We start from the raw sequence: 11,870 nt of genomic DNA on the forward strand, positions 1-11,870 counted from the left end.
TGAGCTGTCTATGACCAGATTTAGAGATTAGACTGAAATAGACTTTAAAGATTTTACCTTCCATCTTAAAAACACGTTAGGATAAATACGACTGGCTCAGGTCAGCAAAACAAATACATTACTGCACATTTCCCCAGCCCCCAGGAATATATCCAAACAAAAACAAGCAGATGTACTTTACACTATACAGAGAGATTAAAAACAAACACAGGTGACTCTGTGTTCCTGGGAATTCTCAAAGCAAATATACCCATCCTGAATAAACAAAGAGAAGCAACAATATACATATTGGGAAAGATGTTCAAGTATCCAATTAGAGTCTTCATTTTATTTCTAAGTTTGAACAAATGTTGCAATTATACATATTGTGACAATATTTTACAGTTTAGAAATTGAAACAACTGTTGCTGTCAGCAAAGAGATTATTTCATTCTGTAACGTGCAACAAAGTGGCGCTAGATGCATTGTATACAAGAGACAGTATCTTTTCTTTGCTAGAGGAGAAAAATGGAAACAAAAAGTCTATGTAAAAATAAAAAAAAGTTACATGCAAAATACATACTTTTGTCCCTTGGCCCTACTACAGACACAGACATCAAATAATATACATCTGGTATCACAGCAATCATTAGCAGTAGAATTTGTGCCGAGTTAGGTTACTTTCACACTGCTCTGTATGTAAAACGCATCAGATTTTCATGTACATTTTGAACATGTTTGTGCGTCGATTTCCATTCATTCACCAATGGAGGGATGCAAATTTGGTGCTTTTTTTTTTATTAACTGAACCAACATGCACATAGTATAATTGGATACTAATATTTAAAGTTAACCCAGGGAATATCCGATTGCTTCTTGGGGGATCAGAAAGGAATTTCATTCCCCGCTGGAGCAAGTTGGATCATGTTTTATTGGGTTTTTTTTGCCTTCCTCTGGATCAACTGTGAAGATATGCACACAAACACACACATATATATATATATATATATATATATATATATATATATATATATATATATATATATATTTAAAAAAATAAATGAAAAAAAAAAATCAGGAGATATCCATTATCAGTTACCACTGAATGAAAGCCCAATTTGTCTTGAAAAAAAATGTATATTTCATCTGGATACACTAAATAGTTGAAGATGTGTACAGTATTACTATAATGTGCCAAGTTGCAAAACTGGTTTGGTCCATCATTAAAGGGGTTAAGGACATAAATAAAGATGAGCGATTAGCCCTCAAAACTTTGCATACTTTGCATACAGTGTACCACTTTTAAAGAAAAAAAAAAAAACATGAGTGAGCAGGCAAAAACACATTTCTTTTCTTGTGGGATTCATATTCAACTGTAGGTTATAACAGAATGGCACAGAACATAACAAGTAAACAAATTAAATGCCCCTGTTCAAAAGTCTGCATGCCCTTAGTTCTTAATACTGTGTATTGCCCCCTTTGGCATCAATGACAGCCTGCAGTTTTTTGTAATAGTGGTCTATGAGACCCCCGAATTTTTGCAGGTGGTATAGCTACCCATTCATCTAGGCAAAATGCCTCCAGGTCATGCAAACTCTTTGGACATCTTGCATGAATCCTACGTTTGAGATCTCCCCAGAGTGGCTCAATGATATTAAGGTCAGGAGATTGCTATGGACACTCCATATCCTTCACCTTTTACTGCTCTAACCACTGGAGGGTCAACTTGGCTTTGTTCTTAGGGTCATTGTTGTGATCAAAAATGCAAGAGTGTTCCACGCGCAGCTTTCATGCTGGAGAATGCAAACTGTCTGCCAGTAATTTCTGATAGCATGCTGCATTTATCCTGCCATCAATTTTCCCAAGATTCCCCATGCCTTTAGATCTCACACACTGCCAAAACATCAGTGAGCCACCACTATGCTTCACAGTGGGGATGGTATTCTTGTCTCTACAGGCCTTGTTGACCCCTCTCCAAACATAGTGCTAATGGTTGTGACTATAAGGCTCTATTTTGGTCTCCTCACTGCAAATTACAGTTGTAAGCTGTGAGATATGTCAAGGTGTCAATGGGCATATTGTAAATGGGCTTGTTTGTTTGTGTCACTGTATTGTGCTCCTTGAAACAATTATATCATCTTTTTCCAGTGAAGCCTATATTTCTCCTGAGGTTACATGTGGGTTTTTCTTTGTATCCTGAACAAGTCATTCAGTTGTGGCCGCAAACTTTCTTGGACTACCTGACCTTAACTTGGTTTCAAGAGGTCCCTGAAATTTCCACTTCTTATTAAGTGATTGAACAGTACTGACTGGCATATTCAAGGCTTTGGATATATTTCTTTTCTGCTTCCCATGGCTCAGCATCTATCCTGCTTAGTACATCCATGTGACAGCTAGCAAACACAATACACAGAAACTGCAATTTAAAAAAGGAAATTCAGCTTTAATTGCCATTTTATCCTGTGCGTGTCACTTTGTACAAGGCCAAACATTCCAGGGTATGCAAACTTATGATCAGGGCCATTTGGGTGATTTCTGTTATCACTAGGACTTCAAAAACGACAACTACGTGATAATAAATGGCTTCATATGATCACTAGCCTTAAATAAAAGACAGCTTTTGGCATGATCAATCATATTTTGAATATCAAAGAAACCCAGCAGCAGGCGGCGCAGAGCTTCTTATCAGCTGTGGTCACCCTAACATAATCCATCATCTCTTGTTTGAAGCAATTTGCAACTTTATGCAACAATTTTCTTGCTGCGCTGATAGTTTCTTAAGCTTAGAGCACGTTACTACTATCATACTTCGGGTGTCCTCTCACTTCAGGTTTTGAGACCTTCGTGTGAAAAGAACACTCGGCATAATTCTCTTCCTCCAACTTCCCTCAGCCTGTTTTTTTTTCCCAGGAAGCAAGTTTTTTTTGTGATGCCTGCTGCCACTTCATCATTCCTTTCTTAGGTAGGGATGACGTACCCTCGGCCCACCTGCCTGCAGCCACCTGGGATACACATCTCAGGAGGCTACAGGACCAGTCTCCCTGCAGTCCATGATCTTCTGCATGTCTTGTAGGGACGGCTGTGAGAAGCGACAGCTGGCACCTAAAGGAGAGATGGCAGCGCAGAAGATCAGAAGGCCTTCATGGAAGTCCAGCCTGGCAAGTATGTGTTTTTTTTATAGCTGGGTGAAGTAAATCCTTAAATAAGAAGCCAAATTTCAAACCTGTAAATTTAGGATAATTTAAAACTGAACACTGCAATTCTTGCTCATGGCAAATTGTGACAGGTTCTCTTTAGCCCGATTGTAAAGAACAGATGGTAGATGTGCACTGCAGAAAACAAGCAACTGACAAGAAATCACTGCATTGCTTGATCCAGCTACAACCTACAGATCTGGATGATCATCAACTTTCACTACAAAGTACTAAAACAAAGCATTATGACTGTGTTCCCAGCTGATGCAATTCTCATTAATCCGTTGCTTGTTCATCCTTTAGGATTATGACACAGACAAGCCTTTTTTTCCAATTAATGTTTCTTAGGAACACAGAATGTATTTAAAAATAATAATCAGAAAGAAGTGAAAACATATACAATGATTACACATTGAGAATGAAGTACGGCACATGTGTGGGAGCGTAGCTGATCGGTAGTCCTCTATTCATTGGGGATTCCAATCACAGCGGTATGACTACCCCAGCACAGAGGGGGAGAAGGTCCATGTGTCAGTGAGATGTAATGACTGAGCACAGCCCAGAGATGGGGCACCTCAGCTTCCACAGGGCACAGCTGCCTGGGGTCAGTGAGAAGGATGATACGACCCAGTACTCAGCACCCTTCACAGGGCCACATATACCAGCAGCCACTACCCAACTTTCATTGACAGCCAGAGAAAGTCATTTGTAGTGGAAGAAGGAGAAGACCTCTTCACAGCTGAGCCAAACCTCTCATCCCCATCCTGCCCAGTCATATATACTCTGCATCACACTGCTGGCCACTTACCACCCCTGTACTCTGCCTGAGGGACTGAGGCTCTTATCCTGTCTATGGTGCCCGGGTCACCTGGCCGTTACCGCCCCATCCCATCCACAGCTTTGCCCAAGTCACCCAGCACCCGCCTTCCTTACTCTGCCCAGGTTACCCAGCCCCCCCCCCCCCTTACTCTGCCCGGGTCACTGAACCATCCCCCCTCTCACTCTGCCTGGGTAACACAGCTGTCACCCCCCCCCCCCCCCCCACTCTGCCCAGGTTATCCAGCTGTCCCCCTCCCCCACACACACACACTATCCAGGTTACCCAGATGCCCTCCCCCAACTCTGCCCGGATGTCACCCCCCTTTACATACACTTTGCCCAGCTGTCTTCCTCCCCCACTCACTCTGCCCAAGTCACTCAGCCTCCCCTTCCTTACTCTGCCTAGGTCACCCAGCACCCCCCTCTTACTCTGCCTGGGTCACTGAACTGCCCCCTCCCACTCTGCCTGAGTTACCCAGCTGTCCCTCCTCCCCCACAACTCTGCCCAAATATACCCAGCAATCACCTTCCCCCCTCCACACACTCTCACTCTGCCCAGTTTACCCAGCTGTCCACCACACAGACTCTGCCCAGGTCACCCAACTGTCCCCCCCACACACTCTGCCGGGTCACCCAACTGTCCCCCCACACGCTCTGCCCGGGTCACTCAACTGTCACCCCCACACACACTCTGCCCGGGGCACCCAACTGTCACCCCCACACACACTCTGCCCGGGGCACCCAACTGTCACCCCCACACACACTCTGCCCGGGGCACCCAACTGTCACCCCCACACACACTCTGCCCGGGGCACCCAACTGTCACCCCCACACACACTCTGCCCGGGGCACCCAACTGTCACCCCCACACACACTCTGCCCGGGGCACCCAACTGTCACTCCCACACACACACTCTGCCCAGGTCACCCAACTGTCACCCCCACACACACACTCTGCCCAGTTTACCCAGCTGTCCACCACACACTCTGCCCAGGTCACCCAACTGTCCCCCCCACACGCTCTGCCCGGGTCACTCAACTGTCACCCCCACACACACACACACTCTGCCCGGGTCACTCAACTGTCGCCCCCACACACTCTGCCCGGGTCACCCAACTGTCCCCCACACACGCTCTGCCCGGGTCACCCAACTGTCCCCCACACACGCTCTGCCCGGGTCACTCAACTGTCGCCCCCACACGCTCTGCCCGGGTCACTCAACTGTCGCCCCCACACGCTCTGCCCGGGTCACTCAACTGTCGCCCCCACACGCTCTGCCCGGGTCACTCAACTGTCGCCCCCACACGCTCTGCCCGGGTCACTCAACTGTCGCCCCCACACGCTCTGCCCGGGTCACTCAACTGTCGCCCCCACACACTCTGCCCGGGTCACTCAGCTGTCGCCCCCACACACTCTGCCCGGGTCACTCAACTGTCGCCCCCACACACTCTGCCCGGGTCACTCAACTGTCGCCCCCACACACTCTGCCCGGGTCACTCAACTGTCGCCCCCACACACTCTGCCCGGGTCACTCAACTGTCGCCCCCACACACTCTGCCCGGGGCACCCAACTGTCACCCCCACACACACTCTGCCCGGGGCACCCAACTGTCACCCCCACACACACTCTGCCCGGGGCACCCAACTGTCACCACCACACACACTCTGCCCGGGGCACCCAACTGTCACTCCCACACACACACTCTGCCCAGTTTACCCAGCTGTCCACCACACACTCTGCCCAGGTCACCCAACTGTCCCCCCCACACGCTCTGCCCGGGTCACTCAACTGTCACCCCCACACACACACACTCTGCCCGGGTCACTCAACTGTCGCCCCCACACACTCTGCCCGGGTCACCCAACTGTCCCCCACACACACTCTGCCCGGGTCACCCAACTGTCCCCCACACACGCTCTGCCCGGGTCACCCAACTGTCCCCCACACACGCTCTGCCCGGGTCACTCAACTGTCGCCCCCACACACTCTGCCCGGGTCACTCAACTGTCGCCCACACACACTCTGCCCGGGGCACCCAACTGTCACCCCCACACACACTCTGCCCGGGGCACCCAACTGTCACCCCCACACTCTGCCCGGGGCACCCAACTGTCACCCCCACACACACACTCTGCCCGGGGCACCCAACTGTCACCCCCACACACACTCTGCCCGGGGCACCCAACTGTCACCCCCACACACACTCTGCCCGGGGCACCCAACTGTCACTCCCACACACACACTCTGCCCAGGTCACCCAACTGTCACCCCCACACACACACTCTGCCCAGTTTACCCAGCTGTCCACCACACACTCTGCCCAGGTCACCCAACTGTCCCCCCCACACGCTCTGCCCGGGTCACTCAACTGTCACCCCCACACACACACACACTCTGCCCGGGTCACTCAACTGTCGCCCCCACACACTCTGCCCGGGTCACCCAACTGTCCCCCACACACACTCTGCCCGGGTCACTCAACTGTCACCCCCACACACACACACTCTGCCCGGGTCACTCAACTGTCGCCCCCACACACTCTGCCCGGGTCACCCAACTGTCACCCCCACACACTCTGCCCGGGTCACTCAACTGTCGCCCCCACACACTCTGCCCGGGTCATTCAACTGTCGCCCCCACACACTCTGCCCGGGTCACTCAACTGTCACCCCCACACACTCTGCCCGGGTCACTCAACTGTCGCCCCCACACACTCTGCCCGGGTCACTCAACTGTCGCCCCCACACACTCTGCCCGGGTCACTCAACTGTCGCCCCCACACACTCTGCCCGGGTCACTCAACTGTCGCCCCCACACACTCTGCCCGGGTCACTCAACTGTCGCCCCCACACACTCTGCCCGGGTCACTCAACTGTCACCCCCACACACTCTGCCCGGGTCACTCAACTGTCGCCCCCACACACTCTCTGCCCGGGGCACCCAACTGTCACCACCACACACACTCTGCCCGGGGCACCCAACTGTCCCCCACACACGCTCTGCCCGGGTCACTCAACTGTCGCCCCCACACACTCTGCCCGGGGCACCCAACTGTCACCCCCACACACACACACACACACTCTGCCCGGGTCACCCAACTGTCCCCCCCACCCGCTCTGCCCGGGTCACCCAACTGTCCCCCCCACCCGCTCTGCCTGGGTCACTCAACTGTCACCCCCACACACACACACACACTCTGCCCGGGTCACTCAACTGTCACCCCCACACACACACTCTGCCCGGGTCACCCAACTGTCACCCCCACACACACACTCTGCCCGGGTCACCCAACTGTCACCCCCACACTCTCTGCCCGGGTCACCCAACTGTCACCCCCACACTCTCTGCCCGGGTCACCCAACTGCCCCCCCCCCCCCACTCTCTGCCCGGGTCACCCAGCTGTCACCCCCACACTCTCTGACCGGGTCAGCCAGCTGTCACCCCCACACTCTCTGACCGGGTCAGCCAGCTGTCACCCCCACACTCTCTGACCGGGTCAGCCAGCTGTCACCCCCACACGCTCTGACCGGGTCAGCCAGCTGTCACCCTCACCCCAGCTCTGCCAGAGTCGCCCACCTATACCCACCCTACTAAATGTACTAACCAGGTGATCCTCCCCAGGAGTCCGCCTGTGTCACATGTCACACCACCACCTCCCGGCCCTGTACTTCTCCAATGCGGACCGGCACAGTCCAGGGAGCGGAGCGCCCGGCAGGACCATCTCCACGGACCACTCACCTTATTAATGGGAACTGACCGGAGCCTCTTGAAGATAGCGACAATATCTTGCTTATGGGGCTCGCTCATCCTTCCGCCTCACCGACACACCGACAACTGCGACGGCCACGTCAACAACCGCCGGGCTACGTCACCGCTCCTGGACCCGCCCCTATCTCACCGCTCCGAGACCCGCCCACTATCTCACCGCTTCGAGACCTGCCCTCTGTCAGACTCACAGTACTTAACTCCGCCCTCTACCTCACCGCCCTGAAATCGGCCTTCAAGCTTGACTAGATTTGCTTAGCTATTGCTTTTATCCCCGCCCCCATACAGACTACATCACGACAATAAGCCCGCCTCCCCTTACAGACTGCTTCGTCACCGCTTGAACTGTAACCTTTAATTCTCCTCTGTTCCGCCCCTCCACGTGACTCACAGAGAAAACCGCTCCACCTGCCCCGCCCCCTACTGGCCTCTCCTCATAGAGTCAGAGAGGCTGAGGACATCTAGTGTTAGGAAAGAAGTAGTTCATGGGACAGCTCAGAGGTGAAAGTGCCAAAACATTTTCCTTGGTGCCTGCATGACAACCTGCTGATGACAGAGCTCCGCCCCTATCCCCACCTACAGGACCAGATACATCTTCTTCATATTATTATTATACAGGATTTATATAGCGCCAACAGTTTGCTCAGCGCTTTACAATATAACGGGAGACAATACAGTGACAATACAGTTCAATACAAGAGGGGTAGGAGGGCCTGATCCTGGGAGCTTACAATCTAAGAGGGAGGGGCTAGTGGTACAAAAGGTAATAACTGTGGGGGAGGGACTGGTAGGAGGAATAGAAGATTCCATTATTAGCTGAAGGCAGGATAGGCTTCTCTGAAGAGAAAGAAAAACTGAAAGAAACACACAAACAGATGTACACAGCAATGGTTAACAGACTAGGATTAGACTAGCGATAAGACACAGCAAAAGTAAAGACGGGGGGGGGGGGACAACACTCACAGAGGGGGTCATAAAACTGTTGGATAATGAGTGAGGAATCCCATGTCCAAATTCAGGCCGTTATCTCTTGTGTCAAATAGAATTATCATTCTTAGTTCAAAAGTTTTTCTTTCCTGAATGGATTTCAAATTTCCTTTAAGAACTAAAATATTGAGGTCTCCCACTGTGTGGTGTGGTTGTGCGAAATGGTGTCCCACAGGTGTGCAGAGGTCATCTTCTTTATGTTCCTTGATGGTATGTCTGTGCAAATTCATCCTTGTTTGCAACTTCTGTCCTGTTTTGCCAACATAAGATCCTTTGCTGCATTTTCTGCACTGGATAAGATACACAACATTACTGGAGGTGCAGCTGTATGATCCGGAGATATTGAAGATCCCTTTTGAGTGTCTGACACTTTTTGATGGATTGATTTGGTTGCACAATTTGCAGCGTTTTTTATTGCAGGGTTTGCTTCCATTATTTGTGACATCTTGATCAGGCCAAGAGAGTGGAGATTTGTGAGGAGGAGGGGATGGTCAACAGTATCAAAAGCCGCGGAGAGGTCAAGTAGTAAGAGTACGGAGTAGTGGCCATTGGTTTTAGCAGTTAGTAGATCATTAGTGAGTTTTAGTAGGGCAGTTTCAGTGGAGTGTAGTGAGCGTAAGCCAGACTATAAAGGGCCAAGAAGGCTGTTGTCAGTGAGGTGGGAGCTCAGGCAATTGTATACTAAGCGTTCTAGGAGTTTAGAGGTAAATGGCAGCAGGGAGATGGGTCTTAAGTTGTTCAGGTTGGTGGGGTCCAGGGAGGGCTTTTTAAGTATGGGAGTGCTGTGTGCATGCTTTAGAGGGGAGGGGAAGGCACCGTTAGAGAGGGAGAGATTGAAGATGTGAGTGAGGGAGCATAGGATGGAAGGAGAGGGTGACCGTAGTAGTTGTGAGGGGACAGGACCCAGAGGGCAGGTAGTGAGACGGGCTTCTGAGAAAACCTTAGTGACCTCTTCAGTAGTAGCAAGGTCAAAAGAGGAAAGTGTTGAGGTCTAAGAAGGTAACTGAACAACATTCTCCTTTTTGTCTTCAGACCTTCACCTGCAGATCCAAAGAGTTATGTGCAGTTCCATTGATGTTGCTGTCATCAGTTTCAAAATTACTTTTTCTTTTCTTTTTCTTAAAATGGTACATTTTCTCAGTTTAAATATTTGATATGTATTCTATTTTCAATGTGAATAAAATTTGGGCTTATGAGAGTTGCAAATTGTGTAGATTCTACACAGTGTCTCGACTTTTTTTGGACATGGGGTTGTAGTTCCATCGTTCCAAGCTGGACCAATGTTACCAAGTAAAAATACAGCATACCTGGAATTCATCCTTAAGCCCAGGTTCACACTGATGCGGTGCGGCACATCGCATGTGATTCTAATAGGAACCGCACCAAAGTCCTGTGCAGGGGTGGACTGACCATTTGGAAACTCGGGCACTGCCCGAGGGCCCAAGGTCAGTAGGGGGCCCCATGAGATGCCCCTGGTACCTTTTTCATAGGCTTTTTTGAGTTTGGACAAGGACACAGGGGTTCCATGATCCCCTATTGCCCGGGGGCCCCATGAGTTGTCAGTCCGCCCCTGGTCCTGTGCAAATCACATGCAATTTCTGAGCAGTGCAATTTGAGCCATACATTTTAACCCCTTCCTGCCCAGTGTCATTAGTACAGTATCAGTGCTTTTTTTTTTTTTTAGCACTGATCATTGTATTGTACCAAGTAAGTTCCCCCCCAGTGTCAGAATGTCCACTGCAGTCCCGCTAAAAGACGCTGATTGCCGCCATTACTAGTAGGAAAAAAAAATCCCAGTATCTATACTGCCATTTGTAAACTCTATAACTTTCACGAAAAAAAAATTAATTTACACGTTTTGGAATTTTTTTTTGCAAAGACATGTTGCAGAATACATTTTGGCCTAAATTTATGACGAAATTAGATTTTTTACATTTTTTTACTGGACATGTTTAATAGCAAAAAGTCAAAAATATAGTTTTTTTTCTCAAAATTATCAGTCTTTTTTTATCATAGCACGAAAAATAAAAAACGCACAGGCGATTAAATACCACTGAAACAAAGCTCAATTCTTGGAAAAAATAACATAATTTAATCTGGGTGTAGTGTTGCATGACCGCGCAATTGTCAGTTAAAGTAACGCAGCACCATAACGCAAAAAATGGCCTGATCAGGTAGGGGGGTAAATCCTCAAGAGGGTAAGTGGTTAAGAGAACATTGTTGTTTTGGGGTAAAAGCTCTTTTCTTATTTCAGGCTACCTCCCATCAGGTCCTGAGGGCACGAAGTGAGGTAGTCTACCTGTTTGATAGTTCTCACTGCTCACTGGGAACTGTAAAGCCACCTCAGGTTGAAGGTATCGGGTTTGTTTCTGAAAAGCAGCCCTGCTAACACTAACTGAGACTCTATGATATGCGTTCTCTTTTTTTTTATTTAAACCTGACTCAAGTAGCAACTGACTCTGCACATGCCAATGTTGTTTATGCTGTGTGACTGTCAGGGATCCTGTCGCCGTGCAGCGGTGCGACAGCGACGGATCCCCTCGAGTAGTGGCGAAGCGAGTGCACAGGTGCGAGAGCATGCGGCCGCGCATGCGCGGTAGCGCAGGAAGCTCACACATGCGCAGTAAGCACCCATGTCACGGCCAGCAGGCTATTTAAACCTGCTGCAAGGAAGAATCATTGCCTTCTGGTCTAAATATGTTCCTGTGCTCAAATTCCTGATTCTGATCCTGATACCTGCTTTCCTGTATAATCGCCTAAGAAAGAACTCCGCCTGCACCGACCCCGGCTATTCCTGACCATTCTCCTGCCTGTTCTTGTACTTTCTGCCCGCTTGTTACCGACCCAGCCTGCCTGACTCTGCTGTATGACCCTGTCTGCAACCGCAACTGGCTTGCGTCTTGCATACCTACCGCTGCACTCACGGTTCCACATCAAGACTACCGCCACACCGGCCTGCTGCTGCACCTACGTTTCTGCACCCGCACCTGGCTTGTGTCCGGATCTCCTGAGTTCCCAACTACCTACTGACAGCTGCAAGATCCTCACGGCACTCCTGGCTCTGCACCCTTGTTCCCAACTTTAGGGTCTCCGAGCGGGAGTCGTAAGAGGACGCCTTCTCTCC

The 11,870-nt window shown here is 50.0% G+C and overlaps 1 protein-coding gene across 2 annotated transcripts in view; it reads right to left on the bottom strand.

Annotated features, from left to right (window-relative positions):
* ARFGAP3 (ARF GTPase activating protein 3) overlaps positions 1 to 7,929 on the bottom strand; it is a 92,699-nt gene extending 84,770 nt beyond the window's left edge. Inside the window, exon 1 of one of the 2 annotated variants that reach the window (XM_089671733.1) lies at positions 7,733 to 7,929. In XM_089671733.1, the coding sequence (XP_089527859.1) occupies positions 7,733 to 7,801 (69 nt within the window). In that variant the 5' untranslated portion in view covers positions 7,802 to 7,929. The remainder of the gene's footprint in view (positions 1 to 7,732) is intronic. The other variant, XM_089671732.1, reaches the window with a different exon arrangement.
* Positions 7,930 to 11,870: the final 3,941 nt, after the last annotated feature.

This window comes from Staurois parvus, unplaced genomic scaffold (assembly GCF_062004578.1).
Source record: "Staurois parvus isolate SC_StPar_1 unplaced genomic scaffold, SC_StPar_1.0 ptg000114l, whole genome shotgun sequence".
Taxonomy (NCBI): domain Eukaryota; kingdom Metazoa; phylum Chordata; class Amphibia; order Anura; family Ranidae; genus Staurois; species Staurois parvus.